The sequence below is a fragment of the Xyrauchen texanus genome, chromosome 26 (assembly GCF_025860055.1).
Source record: "Xyrauchen texanus isolate HMW12.3.18 chromosome 26, RBS_HiC_50CHRs, whole genome shotgun sequence".
NCBI lineage: Eukaryota > Metazoa > Chordata > Actinopteri > Cypriniformes > Catostomidae > Xyrauchen > Xyrauchen texanus.
Genome location: NC_068301.1, coordinates 26,805,629 through 26,823,833, shown reverse-complemented (window position 1 = coordinate 26,823,833; position 18,205 = coordinate 26,805,629). Strand labels below are relative to the sequence as shown.

General features: G+C 37.0%; 1 protein-coding gene across 2 annotated transcripts in view; it reads left to right on the top strand.

Moving 5' to 3' along the window:
- LOC127619911 (type 2 phosphatidylinositol 4,5-bisphosphate 4-phosphatase) overlaps positions 1-18,205 on the top strand; it is a 31,059-nt gene continuing 12,854 nt past the window's right edge. For both annotated transcript variants that reach the window (XM_052092943.1, XM_052092942.1), the window contains exons 1-2: positions 1-201; positions 11,266-11,414. In XM_052092943.1, coding sequence (XP_051948903.1) covers positions 96-201; positions 11,266-11,414 — 255 coding nt within the window. In that variant the 5' untranslated portion in view covers positions 1-95. The remainder of the gene's footprint in view (positions 202-11,265; positions 11,415-18,205) is intronic.

Genomic DNA, 18,205 nt, shown 5'->3' with positions numbered 1-18,205 from the left:
CAGCCTAGTGCTCAATCACGAGCAGGGGACGGAGAGACCAACATTCGTCGCTGCTGTTGTTGTTTATCTGTGCTGCCGGCTGATCTTTTGATATAATGGCCTCCGATGGTATGGATGAACGATCACCGCTGTTGTCAGCACCGAACTCGGGGAATGTCACGCCCACAGCTCCGCCATACCTGCAGGATCAGAGCCCGAGAGGTAAATGTGAATTGTGAATAACGTAGGAGTGCTGAATCATTTTGGTCGGGCGGTAGTGAGCAGTGATGTGTAGCAGCCATCAGCCCATTTATGTGAGACATTGTCTCAAAACGACATGCAATAACAGCTCAGATGAGAGTGTAAAAAGAATGGGCCTCGATCAACACTGGATTTCTCCCAACAGACATTACGTTGCCATCGCAGCCTAAAGTGATGGGTGCAATATGTTGCATTCCTTTACACGCTAATTAATTAATTATATCATTTGACTGCTAATTATTATACAGTGCTTAGTAGCTTATTAAACGTGTACTTTTAATTTTAAGTCAACTGATACCCGTTCAGTATAATCTGCAGGGGTATTTCATTTCGTGGTCAATTTGACATTTATCTCGCTGTTAGTGATGTTTTGCTTTCATTCGTGAGCAGGTAGTTTGAGACACTGTAGCAATGCCAGTCATCTCGTAGGCCCAGACCACATTATATTGGGACTATCCTGTAAGCATATTGCAGATGAATCGTCATAACATTTGTTTGCACATGCACACACTGTTACAAGTTAACAAACAAACTAGAAAAAGAAGAACATTTAACATTTCACAAAGTTACCATGAACAATTTTGGTTAGCCAGGAAAGTTGATTTTACAGAATTTTTGTTTCAAGTTGTGCAAAAGGTTTCCCTAATGTTCCTTTAAGGTTCCATTAAAGGGATAGTTATCCTAAAAATTAAACGTTTCTCATCATTTACTCACGCCCAAGCCATCTAAAATGCATTTGACTCTCTGTCTTTTGCTGAACACAAACAAAGATTTTTAGAAGATTTTCTCAGTTCTGTATGTCCATGCAATGCAAGTGAATGGTGACCAGAACTCCAAAAGCTCCAAAAAAGGGATAAAAGTAGCAAAAAAGTAATCCATAAAACTCCAGTGGTTTAATTATTGTCTTCTGAAGCGATCCAGTTGGTTTTGGTTGAGAACAGACCACAATGTAACTCCTTTTCACTGTACATCTTGACATCATCTCTCTCCTTGGCAATCATGATTTCAAGCTCGATTACACTTCCAAGCCATGTAGCGCTCTGTGCATACGTCAAGCACTTGGAAGTGTAATTGAGCTTGAAATCATGATCTTGGCTAGAGACTTCAATGACAAGATTTACTGTGAAAACATTTTGGTCTGTTCTCACCCAAAACCAACTGGATCGCTTCAGAAGATATAGATTAAATCATTTGAGTCTTATGGATTACTTTTATGCTGACTTTATTTCCTTTTTGGAGCTTCAAAGGTCTGGTCACAATTCACTTGCATTGTATGGACCAACAGAGCTGAGACATTCTTCTAAAAATCTTAATTTGTGTTCTGCAAAAGAAAGAAAGTCAAACACATCTTTAATGGCATATGAGAGTAAGTATTATGAGAGAATTTTCATTTTTGGATTAACTATTAGTTTAAACTCTGATTTCTGAAGCTTTCTGCAACTGTACTGCAACATCAAAAATCATAATTAAATCCTTTGTTTGCTAAATGTATGCTTTTCTCACAGTGATTGTGAATGGGCATAACCTCTGTATACACTGAGGAGTGCATGTGATGTGCCCCCTTTTTTCAAATTATTATGTTAATCAATATGCACTTTTTGGGGCCTGGGTAGCTCAGCTCCAGGGTGTGCTGAGTTACTCCAGCCAGGTCTCCTAAGCAACCAAATTGGCCCAGTTGCCAGGGAGGGTAGAGTCACATGGGGTAACTTCCTTGTGGTTGCAATTAGTGGTTCTTGCTCTCAATGGGGCACATGGTAAGTTGTGCTTGGATCGCAGAGGTTAGCATGAGCCTCCACATGCTGTGAGTTTCCACAGTGTCCTGCACAACGAGCCGTGTGATAAGATGTGTGGATTGACTGTCTCAGAAGCGGAGGCGATTGAGACTTGTCCTCCGCCACCCGGATTGAGGTGATTAACCGCGCCACCATGAGGACCTACTAAGTAGTGTGAATTGGACATTCCAAATTGGGAGAAAAGGGGATAAAAAAATATATAATTATAAAAAAAAATGCTCTTTTTAATTAACAATTCCAAACTTTTACATATAATTATAAAAAGATACAGACTAGTATCAGATTCGGATCTGATACAGCACTCATGTACTTCTACTCATGCTTGTAAAAATGCTCAGATACCAAAAACCATTACATCTGATGTACAAATGTCATTACATGTTGTAATTGCACTGTCTGCTCGTAGGTTGTATAGCTCCTTGGATCATACATAGAAAACACCATCATGAGCATAGCATGATCTGTTTGTATTCGCTTGGTAGTGTGTGGCACATACAGACTACATATTTATTTAATTAAATAACAGCCTTTTGTGGTTCACTTTGAGCCACATAGAGACCTGCTTTTCCAGAGGTGAGAATACTGTCAGAAACACAAAAACAGAAAGAGCTTCAAAATAAAAGCTACATTTAAATGGAAAAAGTAAGACGAAATATATCACCACTGTGTAGTTATGTAATATTTACTCTAATACTACAAGTAGTATGAATAATAATAATAGATCAATAGTAGGTGTATATATAAGGTAATACAATATTATGTTGCAAATTAATTGTTCTATTTTCATTTGAGTAAAGTTTTAATGAATGAATTTATTTAGACACCATTTTGATGATAACATTTATAAACTGTTGATATGGAATTCAGAAAAGGAAAAAAAAGCAGGTATCGGTATCAGTGAGTACTGAAAAGGAAGTATCGCTACTCATACTTGTTCTAAAAAAAAAAACTATGGTATTGAGACATCCCTAGGCTGTAATGATAAGTTCACATTTAGAAATTCTTTTAAGAAGAGAAGTACAGATGATGGTATTTCCTTCACGAACATAGCCTAATAGTAATACGAAAGAACCTGATAACATAGCTTCTCACTTTCTTAAGTATTGCAGATTTTACATAAGAGCCAGCCTTTTCAACCCAATGATAAACATGGGCCGCCAGGACACGTCCTGCTTTAGGACACAGTGGGAGTCTTAAACAGTCAGATATGTCAACCCATTTTGTGCTGATTTGTAAGTCCGTTTTTACTTCCTGATTAGCAGCAAAAGATTGACATCGTTAAGGTAATGATCCCTTAGACTACAACTCATTATTCATATTGGCTTTATTTTCACACCATGATAAGGTTATGAGGAGGCCATAAGCTATTTGTCCTGGTGTACTATAGCTTTATGATCTGGCCTAGTATTTCAAACCCCTGGATAAAGTCTGTTTCTTTCGCTCTTTTTGACCGTGAGCAATCACTCACAAGGTGAATGAGAGGGATTAGCTTTGCCTGTTGAGGGAGGAACTGCTGAGCTGGGCTTTAGTCTGTGCACAACATTGCTTAGTGTGCTTATTGTTTTTTTTTATTCTGCAATTGCTGTATGAAGCCAAAGCTACATTAATTAAAACACCTGTGTGGACTGAACTACATTGTAAGCTCTTGATTAATGAGCTATCCAGATATCCAGAGATATCGGTGAGAATAGGAAAAAGGATAAGAAACAGCATTGATCTTGTCTGACATTAAATAAGTGGGTTTTATTTTAGTGACATGTGATTAATCCTCTGAGGAAAATACCAGACCAAATAATTGTCTCTGATATGGTCATGTCATTTGATTTCCAAAGACATTTTTGAAAATATAATATATTAGTCGATCAAAACTCTTGAAGGTGTAGGTGCAGACACATATTTGTATATACCAAAGATGATTGGAATAAAAATAAAACATTAGTTAACATGAACTAACAATGAACAACTTTTACAGCATTTATTAATCTTGGCTAAATGTTAATTTCAACGTATAGTAATACATTATTAAAATCAGTAGTATTAGTAAATCTTATCATTAGTTAATGCAATATAAACAAACATGAACTAACAATTAACAATGATTAACAAATGTTGTAAAAATATATTGTTCATTTTTAGTACCTAATGCATTAATTAATGTTGATGAATGGAACCTTAATGTAGTTACCATATTTTTTTTTTTTTTTACACAAATACACATTTTGAATCATTATTGATATTATTGTGTTTGAAAGCACTCTCTTCTGTGAGTGACCTCATTAGCAAGCTAGATTACCAATGTGTTAATGTTCCTTTGTTGGAACATGTTTAGCTTCATTTAAATGTAAATAATTCGATATACATTTTTAGGTTTAGATTAGGTTTAAGAGTATCTATAGTTCAGATTTAATAATTATTTAATTTTATGCACATAACATTTAAAAATAGACTGTGAGTCTAGAAGCACAGTCAGCACAGCAAATTATCTGTGAATAAGGATTAAGAGTAAAAACTGGGATGGGCAACATAAGTTTACAAATCACAGAGAATGTGTATGTCACTTAGACGCTGAGTATAATGCCCTACAAAGCCAAAACGCAGTAACTATGCTTCAGTTCAAGGTATAATGAATGGCCTACAATCTTAGACTATTGTAAATGCATGCTAATGCTAAATCAATATCTGCTGCTCTTGGGATGCCCAGCCTCTCTCAGATTTTATACATGATAGTAAGATGGACAGAGTGGGAGTTGCAACAACAGCTGGCTGCAGTCTCCAGGTTTGGAAAAAGGCCTCTCTCATATAACATGCGGTTCGGGCTGGTGTCAGAGGAACAAGAATTGGACTTTCAACCTGTCCATGGAGAGTTGGCAGATACTATATTAATTTGTGAGACATAATGTATGTGTCCTTAATCTGTCATGAGGACACCTATTAAAAAATATATGAATGCATACCAATCATGTGTGAGTCAGCAATTCAAGCTTACGCTGTATTTAAAGATGGCAACCACATCCAAAAAGGGTTATAAATCCATCTCGGCCCTGCTTTGTCAAAGAGATTTGCCTTGAGCTGTCATAATTAACATGTTAATGCAAGCAATTAATGTAAAAAAAATGAACACATTAATTTTTCTTAATTACGAGGAATGCATTTACCATTAATAAAGAATAAACCAGCATAAACACTCAAACACACAACAGTGATTCAGTGTCAGTTATAACATGATGGGAAAGGAGCTCTTTGTGCTGTTTATAGTACAAAGCAAACTTCAGATGGGACTTGTTATAGAAATCAAGTATTTTTCAGTGTAAGGCACATTTTAATTACCACAGAAGCACAGCTTATCTATAGTCTTAACTAGTCTTAACTATCATCAAAATGCAGAACGAGACTTTTTTGTCTGCAAGCGCTTTTCATGTGGAGTTCGAGGCGGCGCTAGACACTGATGCACTGACACGATGCCGGCTGATTAATATTGTAGAGGATGAGAGTTTAAGAGATTTAATGCCCATCGCTATGAATATGCAAACTATGTGGGAACTAGTTCTTTCAGTTTGTCAGCCTAACATTTAGCCTTTGCAACATTTATTGTTTCTTGAATTTGTGCTATTTTAGTGCATTTCTTGTTGAAGGCTTTGTTTGGAAAATGTTAATAAAGCATTATATTGTCACATATTGGTTTGTTTTCTTTCCTAAGAAGGAAGTTAATGCTTTCCGACAGGAAAAGAAGTATAGAGTAAAATTTCAGATTAACTACCAAAAATTGTGTGATTAATCACATTTAAAAAATGTAATCGACTGATGGAACTTATTTATAGTAACCTTATTTATAGTAATAGTGTTGCTCAGCGTCTAAATACAGTCAAACGTGAGTCTGTCAAAGTATACTCCATAAAACTGTGTGTGCATATACACAGGAGGTTGGCACATGCACATTACATCTGCTATGTGACACCAGACTTTTGGACCTATAACCAGGTTTTTATTTTCCTTTAGACTCGAGTTATACAAATGCAGTGACATATATCCAAACCTCCTCACTCATGCACTCTTGACTTGCATATCCAGTGTTGTTCTTTTTAACTTCATTTTCTTGTTTTCTTCATGATGGCAACAGGTCAAAATTTAGCACGTTCAGTGCTCACGCACTCTGCTGATGACGAGATTTGCTTCACTCATCCCTCTGACCGAAGTATACTTTGGGCTTATGTATTACACAATATAGAGTTACTATGTGGTTATTACACATCTAGTGCGGTCAAAAAAGAATTTAGAGAAAATAATATTCAAGTGCTCAATCATTCCTACAGTTACAAAGTGAGAAGTATGGATTGTGCAATAATAAACAACCCTGCATTGTATCATATTGCATCTCTTGATTGCATTGTTTTAGTTTATCTCATGATTACATTGTGTTTAAAGTCAAGTTTGTATGTTTTTTACATTTGCAAAGCTAAAGTAAGTAAATTAAATAGTCATATAGTGTAAAAAGAAAGAAAGAAAGCAGTATTGGGTCAGGAGCTCTGCAGTAGAAACCGATCAAATGCAATAAATATTAGGTAAGTGAATTCCGTATCATACAGTGACAGTTCAGCAGTGACAGATGTGCTATTTAATGGTGCACTCAGTAATTTTTTCCTCATTATAAAAATGTAACTTCTAAAGACAATTTTGCTTGTGGACAACATGATCACACGTGAAGTCAGAATGATGTTTCCTATAGTTTCGGTACCATAGGATTGGCGACTGTATGCCGCTGCGCTGACATGCAGTATTCTTATCAGACATGTTTGCAGTGGTTTCAACTTTCCACCTGGTGCAATTGGCAGTTCGTTGCATCAGCTGCGTGGGAGACTAGGGTTCAGTAACCATGATTGAATAATCAATGTTGAGCATGATTCGGAGGTTTCACTTTTTATTCTAGTATTAATGTTTTACTCCACTAATTGTTAAGGTAAGGTTTGTTTTTGTGTTGGGGGATAGAATCTATAAACGTATGCTTTTCTCTTCGTTGTATAAGATCCTGTAAAGCTGAAAACAGCTTGCTTCACTACTAGTTAAATTAAAATAAAGACTCCAGTCATATCAGTAACCTATAAAAGCTTTTTTATTCTACATGAGAGGGTCCGCACATGGGGGTTGCCATGTTAGAATCACATGACAAGCTGAATACTACTTGCTAAATCTCAGTAACCGTCCTGTTATTTGACACCTGACACTTTCACTCATTGATTAAAGTCATCTATTTATTTTAAATGATGCTGCATCCAAACAGATGACACAAATACAAAAGTTACTGAGTGCACCTTTAATTGTAAAACAACAATAAATAAATAAAAAGTAAATATAAAACAGCTGCATTTTTATAGCAGAATAAAACACATTGTGTGTGCCCAAGTAAAAACATTTCCCTAATCATATAGTTTACATTTTGTTATTTCTTGGAACAATGTAAAGAAAATCCCAAACATTTTTGAATTAAATTCCATGTATTATAACCTTTTTTTCTGCACTTTCTATTTTCCATCATTGTAGATCAGGGTACATCATCATGTATCTTGTCCCCTTAACCAAACAGTACTAAATTTTGAATCCCAAGGGGGCAATTGTATAAGGTCCATTCTACAGTCTGAGCCAATTAGGAATACATTCAAGTTTTATTACATATCATACTGGATCTTACTTCTTTGACACACAACGTATCTTTGAAATATTGTAGAAGCCCAAAAAGAGCTGGATTATCCCAGCGGGCTGAGTTAGGTCATTAGTCCAGAGCTCCTGTCAGTTGTTTTTGCTGTGCTATCACATGTTCAGGTAGGCAACAGTATGTCTGTGTTGGTGACTAGCGTGCTCTTAGAATGAGAATGGACAGACAGTAGGAGGAACTTGTCTTTATATCACTGAGAATAAGCGGTGGGGAATGGGGATGGCTAAACTCAGAATTTTAGTAATAATGTACACAAGAGGTTACTGAGTGCAGAGCTTGGCTGACGGGCCAGCTACAGTACAATTTAAATTGTAAATAGGATATACTTATTGCTAAACAAAATTAATGAGTGTTTTCTTTCTGTGTGGGTCCTTTGGAGGAGTATAGAAATTGAGACACATAAAATATTATATATATTACATATATTATCCCTGAGGAAAGTCTACTCCTCCATAGGTCACAAATACTAGATGTCCTGACTCAGCAGAAGTCATAGCAGCTTTAATTGTCTATTTAAAAAAATGTTTTTATAGATTTGTAAATTTAGCATTCAACAATGAAAAGAATGATTAATTCATCTCTCGCATGATAATATAGCTAATACTAATACAATATTCATCTCAGTGTTTGTTCCATGTGTTAGACTGGCAAATCCCACTTCTGCCATTGTTTATTCACAAAATTATAGATTTTTCTATTTCTAAGTCTAAGAATCAGAATGAGCTTTGATGCCAAGTATGCTTACACAAGAATTTGTCATGGTGACAGAAGCTTGCAGTGCAAAGAGAATGCAACCATATATACATACATACATACATTTAAACATACAGTATACAAATAGTAACATAAAAATAAAAAATATGACATAACATATAAAAAGAGAAATATAGAATAGAGCAATATTTACAAACTATCCTGTAAAGTCTTCTGATGTCTGACTTGGTAGCTGAACCAAACCAGACAGTTATAGAAGTGTAGAGGACAGACTTAATGGCTGCTGAATAAAAATGTATCAGCAGGGCCTGTGGCAGGTTAAACTTCCTCAGCTGGGGAAGGAAGTACAACCTCTGCTGGGCCTTTTTCAAAATTGAGTCTATGTGGGTCTCCCACTTCAGATCCTGTGAGATGGTAGTGCCCAGGAACCTGAATGACTCCATTGCTGTCACAGTGCTGTTCAGAATATGTGCGGAGTTAATACTGTGGTGTCCTAAAGTCCACTATCATCTGTACTGTTTTAAGCATGTTCAGCTCCAAGTTGTTTTGACTGCACCAGATGGCCAGCTGTTCAACCTCCCTTCTGTATGCAAACTAATCGTCATCTTGGATGAGGCTGATTACTGTTGTGTCATCTGCAAACTTCGGGATCTTAACAGAGGGGTCCTTGGCTGTGCAGTCTTTTGTGTACAGGGAGAAGAGTAGTGGGGAGAGCACACATCCCTGGGGGGCACCAGTGCTGATTATACTTCTGCTGGAGTGATGGTGAATTTCCCCATTCTCACTAACTGCTGCCTGTCTGTCAGAAAGCTGGTAATTCACTGACAGATAGAGACAGGAACAGAGAGCTGGGTTAATTTAGTCCATAGGAGAGTGGGTTTGATGGTGTTAAAAGCCAAACTGAAGTCAAAAAATAGTATCCTTGCATGAGTCCTTGGTCAGTTTAGATGTTGAAATAGTGTTTCCCCTATATGTATTTTGCAGCTGCGCTGTGCCACTGCTGAATTATGAGCACCACTGTTGGGATTTCACATGGTTATTTTAATATTCTTGAACCAACATAACACTTGCCAGCCCCAGCCAGCTGTGCACTTTTTACACTGCGAAAGAGACAGGGTTATTCCCTACAGAGTTGGAGGATGGTGTCTTGTAGTTGGTAATGCCCTTCAGAGAATGCCCTCTCCACACTGATGCAGGGACTCTTTACGGTCCTTACTACAGGTTTAGCTGATTTTAGTTTCTGCCTGTAGATTGTAAGAAGATGAACCAGACAGTGTCAGAGAGTCCCAAAGATGCTCTAGGGACAGAGCAATATGCATCCTTTAATGTAGTGTATCAGTGATCCAGTGTATTTCGGTCTCTGGTGGGGCATGTAATGTCCTGTCTGTATTTGGGCAGTTCACGTGTGAGATTTGACTTGTTAAAATCTACATGAATAATAATATGAGTCTGGGTGTTCTTGCCCCATTTCTGTGATCTGATCAGCCAGCTGTTGTAGCACCGTGCTCACTCATGCTTGTGGAGGAATGTTAACACACAAGACTAAACGAGAAAAACTCCCATGATGAGTAGAAAGGTTTGCAGTTTATGAAGAGCACCTCTACATTAGGACAGCACATCTTCTTCAGTGTTGTTACATACACAACTGGTCAAACATTTTGAAACTTTTTTACACATTCTTTATTTTAATTTTATTTCACAATTTAGAATAATAGTAAAGTCATCAAAACTCCGGTAGATGTAATGCGCTGTCCAGAATGGCTTCACTCAACCAGGTTTCCTTGAAGCAGAACTAGATGGTTGCTTGGCAGCGCGGTTCGAAAGCCGCACTGTCGGAGCTTGACCAGCATGCCGGTTCGCTTCCCACATTTGCATTTTTAGCATGCTTTAAATAGCAACGCTACTCCTCCGACTAAAATTTCAAACATACGAATAAACAAAAACCGGTAAAGGAATGTCTGGTGTGTGCTGCCGAATAATCAGCAACTTGTCTATCGGCAATAACACAGGACATACAAACAAAAACACCAAAATTAATGGAGAGCTCCACACCGAGGCGGCCATTCGCGGCGCCATCTTTAAATATTTCATGTAGTTGACATAGTTCATGATAATATTTATATTTTTAATTTTTTATTTTAAACTTATGTACGATAAACAATTGGTACTTTGTTGGGCCACCACTTAATGTCCAATTTAATATCTGGGTCCTTAAAGAAATGTCCCGTGTTCAATACAGTCTATAAACTTTAACATAGACACTGTTTCAAAAGAAGAGCCAAGAGAAAGACATTATACAAGTTTACACGATTTTAGTGTGAAAAAATCTGTCTTTAGTGTGATCAAATCTGTTTACATGATTTTAGTGTGATAAAATATCTTTAGTGTGATAAAATCTGTCTATAAAATGTTACGTAGACACTATTTCAAAAGAATAGCCACAAGACAAACATTCTACATGTTTACATGATTTTAGTGTGCTAAAATCTGCTATTTACTAGAGTTGAAGCGTTTTGCAGATTACAGGGAATACTGGTGTTGCGTTGTCATGACAGAGAAGTTGTAATATTGGATATAACCTTACACAGATAAGGTTAGGAAGCATTTCATCACACTAAAATCATGTTAACAACCTGTATAATGTTTATGTACTTTTGAAACCATTTGTATTTTAATGAACTGGGCCCATTCACTTCTGATGTGTGCCTTATTATAACCGTGATTTTTACTTGTTATTTTTATAAAAAAAAAACTTTTAAATAGTGCTCTAAACAACTTCAAGACATTTATGTTTTCTTTTCTCTCTTACAGCCGAATTACCTCCGCCCTACACAGCCATTGCCAGTCCAGATGCAGGAGGGGTGCCTGTCATCAACTGTCGTGTGTGCCAGTCTCTTATAAATCTGGATGGCAAGCTCCATCAGCACGTGGTGAAGTGCACCGTCTGCAACGAGGCAACGGTAAAAGACCTATCTGCAGCTCGTGCATAGTCCTCCACAACTTCTCTCCCTTTTACTCTTGCTCTTTTTCAAGCTAAGTACATTCATTTTGTTTTGTTTTTTGTTTTTTGTTTTGCATGAATTCTGGCAAACTTTGAGGGGACAAAGTTTGGTTATCCAACCAAACATCAGCCATCAACATCAGATATATAGTTCTCATAGAGTTTTTAGTAATTGTGTTTCGGCTCTCATGGAAATAAAGGATCTACTTACATACCCATAAGTGTTGTATGCACATAGAACTGAATTGTGATGTAATTGGATTGCCTATGTAAGCCCGTTTATCGGTCCAATGGCGGTCTCCAATAATAGGTCTCTGCGTGTTACTGTCTTTCTTGTTACGCAACACAACAATATTAAATGAAATACATTTTCTCTTATTTATTATCTCGTTTATTCATCTGACTCCATAAATGAAAAAGGTTTTTAATGATATCTGAGTATCATTAAAAGTGAGCGAATGTTTGATTATTCCTTTAACTCTTTAATTATACTTTACCCGTTTAGATTAAGAAACTATGTCGCTTTGAGGTCCTCGCGTGTTTTCTCTACACCGCGGGTCTCACGATCACAAGCGGCCAGTATTGGATCATCAAACAGAGGTAATTGCTATATACCTGAGAACAGAGGTAATTGCTATATACCTGAGATCAGTCACGTTCACACAATCAAAGATACTTCAGTATAGCCCCATGGAATTGCATACACTTGAATGTAACTTAACGTTTTCTTCAGTAGAGGTCACGGCCACTATTACAGATGTAAGTTGACCAACATAACTTCTCTTATAATAGCTTTGGATTGGCCATGCGTGGTTTCCCACGTACACTTATCTGGAGAAACATCAAATTAAAACAGAGGTTAGACACCCAAATTTAGATTGGTCAAGCAGCATTTGCTGTTCTAAACGGAAATTCCCTTTTTGTCTTTGCAAACCAAGTACACTTGAATCGATGCCAAATATTAGTCGTCACTAATCTGACGCAGACTTGCGGTAACATACGAATCGTTTAATCTTTTTGGGAAACACAATGTCAGAGTCAGTCAGAATAAAATCAAATGTTGACAATTTATTGATCAGGTAACATAATCAATTCATCAATTCCAATTAGACATTGATAAGTCAAAGTTAGACATTTTATCAAAACATAAGAAATTCGAATTGCTATGACCTGAAATAAACTACAAACAGTAAACTGTTTGGGATCATCTGATTACAGAGAGCCCTGAGCAATGTGTCGCCTTTCCTTAAATACCCAAACCATGGACAAAGGGGATTTTGGGAGTGGTTAGGTTTGGAAGTGGGGACATACTTCATTAACATACAAGCAGGGATGGAGACAGACCTCCAGAATTATAAAGCATTTGGCAAAGACCTTATAACTTTGCTGTCATTAAGTTTACAAACCTGGGAATAAGAGCACAATACCAGACGCACTGAGACATTTTAAATGATTCCAAACATGTTACACTAGTTACATTATTTGTATACATCAGATATAGACTTTTGTTACATACAGCTCTTAGGTGATTCTGAGCTGAATGGGGGAGAGAGGAGAGAATGGGACAGATGGGTGATTCTCACGAAATTAGACATATGAGGTGTCATGAAACATTTTGATGATAAAAGTAAATGCTATCAAAATAAGAAGGATACAGTTATAAACATCTCTTCATGTACTATTTTGCACATGATTTCAAATGACATCATAAATACCAATTTTGTTGTTTTTTCCACATTTAAGGGGAAATTTTTCGTTACCGCAACGTGTCCATGACTGGATTTGTGTTTTTTGAGATGGAAATATTTATAATTAAAAAATATAAAAAATAAAATGCTTCAGTACATGTTATACTATAAACATTTACAGTAAAGAAACATGTGGTATTTGTTGATCATTGGTAAATGTAGTGACAATAATAAGGAATATAAATGTGTCCAAGACCAATTTTCTCATCCTCTGCAACAATTTTCAATCATTGTTTAAGTCCTCAAGGAACTAACATTTTCAAGAAATTTTGTTGGAAGGGACATAATTGACTGTGACACTCAAGATGGCTACCAGGTAAGCAGTTCTTATTTTTTCTCTCCAAATAAAAGTTAAAATTTTGTTTGTCATAGTACCTACACAACTTTTTAGTTCTCATTACTGAAACATGAGTTTGTGAAGATTTAAAAAAGTTGCCGTTTTAATTTTTTGATTACTATATACCCCATTATGGTCTAAATATAAAAAGAGAGGGAAAGTTTAGCTAACCCTCATTTAGCTTCCACAGTTAGCAAGAATGTTTAAGGTTGCTCATCCTCCGGGGTAGAAATAACAATTAACTGCAAATGAGTTGCTTTATATAACAGATGTCATTTTCCACTATTTTTATAAATGGACATTTTTCTCTTTATTACTCATCTAACAAAACAATTCCAAAGATCTGAAAAACCGAAGTGTCCAATACGCTCAACTTACGTTAGATGTACAAATATCAGTTGTAAAACAGAGCACTGCTTCAGGAATGGCTTGCATACCTGTCAACACTCCCGTTTTTCCCGGGAGTCTCCCGTTTTGTTATTTCTCCCAAAAAAACTCCCGTAATTTGTATGGCCCAAACCACGTTATATGAATAATCACATCAATATATTATTCCAAGGTGGTCCAGTTGCCAGATCTTGAATGAAACGCATCCTACTCACACAGTCGACACATCATACACATTACAAATCATTTATGACCACGATCTGGCAACCTACAACCCATTTGCACTGTTGATATCTGCGCAGGCAGTAGACGCGGGATGTTAAATCAAGCATCACTGGTAGATGGGAGGAGAAGAATCAGCTGGTGCTCCGGTGAAAAAACTAAATATACATGTAAATTTAACAACAGCTGGATGGAAGAATTGAATTTCATATCCCGAAGCCATATCGACAATGCCCACGCCTTTTGTAATGTGTGTCGCACTGATTTTAATATCGGACACGGTGGGAAAAATTACGTTAAATCACAACGGCACAATTTGTATGTATTTAGCCTGCCTCTGCCATCCAGCACCCCCCTTCCCCTCTCCCGGATTTGTGTACCCAAATGTTGACAGATAACAGGCTGCGTGTGTGACATGACACGAGATTAAACAACTCTGGCAACGCGACGTCGGAAAGTACCTCATACTCTGTATCGAGGAAATTTATTTCTGAACCCTTTTTCCTCAACTATGGAGAACAGCTGGTCATCCAGGGCCATGAATTGCATAATTTTCCTTGTAATTGCTTTGGTCTTTTCGCTGCTCATTCCAAGGAATGATAGGAGAGGCTGCTGACTTGTGGCTGGCTCTGAGCCCTGGCTAGCTTTAGCCGCTTTCACTTTTTAGCTTCTTTTTTAAAATGGGCATTTTCAGCTGGGTGATGGTGTTATAAGTGTCTAATTAGGTTTGTTGTTCTGAAATTTATTGTGGTGGTTCCCCCACGGTTTACTTTGGCCTTACAATTATTACACATTTCGAACTTTATATATACACTCACCTAAAGGATTATTAGGAACACCTGTTCAATTTCTCATTAATGCAATTATCTAATCAACCAATCACATGGCAGTTGCTTCAATGCATTTAGGGGTGTGGTCCTGGTCAAGACAATCTCCTGAACTCCAAACTGAATGTCAGAATGGGAAAGAAAGGTGATTTAAGCAATTTTGAGCGTGGCATGGTTGTTGGTGCCAGACGGGCCGGTCTGAGTATTTCACAATCTGCTCAGTTACTGGGATTTTCACGCACAACCATTTCTAGGGTTTACAAAGAATGGTGTGAAAAGGGAAAAACATCCAGTATGCGGCAGTCCTGTGGGCGAAAATGCCTTGTTGATGCTAGAGGTCAGAGGAGAATGGGCCGACTGATACCACTCATCTCCACTACAAATAGAAAAAAGAGGCTACAATTTGCAAGAGCTCACCAAAATTGGACAGTTGAAGACTGGAAAAATGTTGCCTGGTCTGATGAGTCTCGATTTCTGTTGAGACATTCAGATGGTAGAGTCAGAATTTGGCGTAAACAGAATGAGAACATGGATCCATCATGCCTTGTTACCACTGTGCAGGCTGGTGGTGGTGGTGTAATGGTGTGGGGGATGTTTTCTTGGCACACTTTAGGCCCCTTTGTGCCAATTGGGCATCGTTTAAATGCCACGGCCTACCTGAGCATTGTTTCTGACCATGTCCATCCCTTTATGGCCACCATGTACCCATCCTCTGATGGCTACTTCCAGCAGGATAATGCACCATGTCACAAAGCTTGAATCATTTCAAACTGGTTTCTTGAACATGACAATGAGTTCACTGTACTAAAATGGCCCCAACAGTCACCAGATCTCAACCCAATAGAGCATCTTTGGGATGTGGTGGAACGGGAGCTTCGTGCCCTGGATGTGCATCCCACAAATCTCCATCAACTGCAAGATGCTATCCTATCAATATGGGCCAACATTTCTAAAGAATGCTTTCAGCACCTTGTTGAATCAATGCCACGTAGAATTAAGGCAGTTCTGAAGGTGAAAGGGGGTCAAACACAGTATTAGTATGGTGTTCCTAATAATCCTTTAGGTGAGTGTACTTCACTCACACAGTGAAGATCTCCCACGCCAATGACATGTTTACATGCGGCTGTGACGTTATTGCCTGCGCCACTGGCAACAAAACGGACTGGCTTGGAATCGGTAAGACGTGAGGCTGACCGGCCGGTTACCGGTCCGGGCCGAGCATGCGGAAAATCGGCTAATTCCGGTCCCTGGACGGTCGATCGGTGCATCTCTAGTACAAAGCAGTCGTTCCAGTTGTTTGTTTTAGTTGTTTGACAACTCATAAATAGAGTTGCTGCTATTCAAGTTCTTCACATGAAATTATTCTCAGAAAAAGGCTGTGTGGTTGAATGTCAGGACCAAAGTGTTTTAGCTAAACTAAAATCTTTTTACAAGAGCACATGATGCTGTTACATTTAAATGTTTCTCAGGACCACATGATAATATGTTACATTGAAAAAGTTCTCATGAACACATGATTATATGTTATACTAGAATGATAATATTTATACTAATGGTTGTATATTTGTTAGTACTACAGTGTAGGCTACATGACATGATTCTTTATGAGCATAACATTGTAACTTATATACACAACACTTGTTAACACAAGGCATGGTACTGTGATGATTACGATAAATGAGAAAATGAAACTCTGTTCATGAAATAAATATTATTTTAAAAATTGTATGCGTTTTAAATATGTAAAATAGGGTTAGGCATCAAACCCCTTTGTCAACAGTTGATGTGTGAGCTAAATCTCATTTCCGAAACATTGATCCTCATTACCGAAATGGCAGTTTCATTACCACAACATGTATCTATTTTACAAATTAAGTAATAATTAGATAATCATATTTTTTTTTTAAATGTATATACATATTACACAACACTACTTATTTAAGGTCTGCTACATAACAAATGTGTATGTTATCTTTTAGTAAAACAATTAAATAAAAGAAATGGTAAATCATCACGTATGTTTCGGTAATGAGAGAAAATAAGGAAATTACAAAAAATAATAAATATGAAAAAGTAATCCCTCCAGAGTTTTACATAGCTTTGAGCACGAGTAATAAGAGTCTACTTTAACATTAGCCAAAAATAAAAAATTTTAACCATGTATTTAATGTAATGTCATGTTGCGGTGATGATAATTTTTTATGGACTTCATCTAAAAATGTAAATAATTATATAGGAAATATTTTTTAAAATCTTGTAAAAATAATGGTTATAGTAAGTTCAGACCTTAATCTTATATGTGCAAAAAGAAAATTGGCTTTAAGGGCATTTTAAAAGTTCTGATGCTGGACACCTTCTAAAGCTGGATTTCGTGAGAATCACCCAGATGTGTCTAAGGCAACAATGAGGTGTGAATTTGCAGTCTTCGCTCAGTGGGGTGTGGTGCCTCAGGAAGAGTTGCTAATTGCGAGAAAGTTAGTTTGTTGATTTTCTCAAAGATCATACATTTGCTCTTTGCCTTTGAATGCAAACACATTGGCACCCTGCCTTACACCTACATGAAAAATACTTTTCATAAACACTGACAAGTCGATGAATGGATGCTCTGCAATGTCACCTGAAAACATGCTTGTAGCTTTTTGATTATTATAATGGACCATAAATGTGTGTCCCAGAAAGTTTAATGTATACATTTATGTGAAATTGAGCTGCTAAAGCAAAATCAAAGGGCTTAACAAAGCACTTTTTCATAATTGGTCATCTGCATGTACTGTAAATGTTGGCTAACAATAAAATCTCAGCTTGGTTCAAATGTTTCATAAATTCTGGTGCAGACCTGACCTCAATAATGGGTATTAGTAACAGTTTGGAGCTGCTTTGTCTAGACTAAATGAGAGGACTCTCTGTGTAAAGAATTCAGACCACGTGCAATATTCATGAATTAGTCCAGCTATAAATGCAGCCTTTAACTACTACCCACAATAATGGAATTATTTAATGCATAAGACGTTGCTGATTGAACATGCTTATAGAACATACTTAAATAAGAGCATGTATGTAAAGGGGGTATGTAAAGAAAGTTCTTTATGCATAATTATGGGTTTGGTACGATTATTTGCTTATTCACAAAATGAAATTTAAAATGAGATGGGCAACTTGCATTATCTTTAAGGAATATAGGTTCAATCCAAGTTAAGCTCAATCAACAGCGTTTTTGGCATAGTGTTGT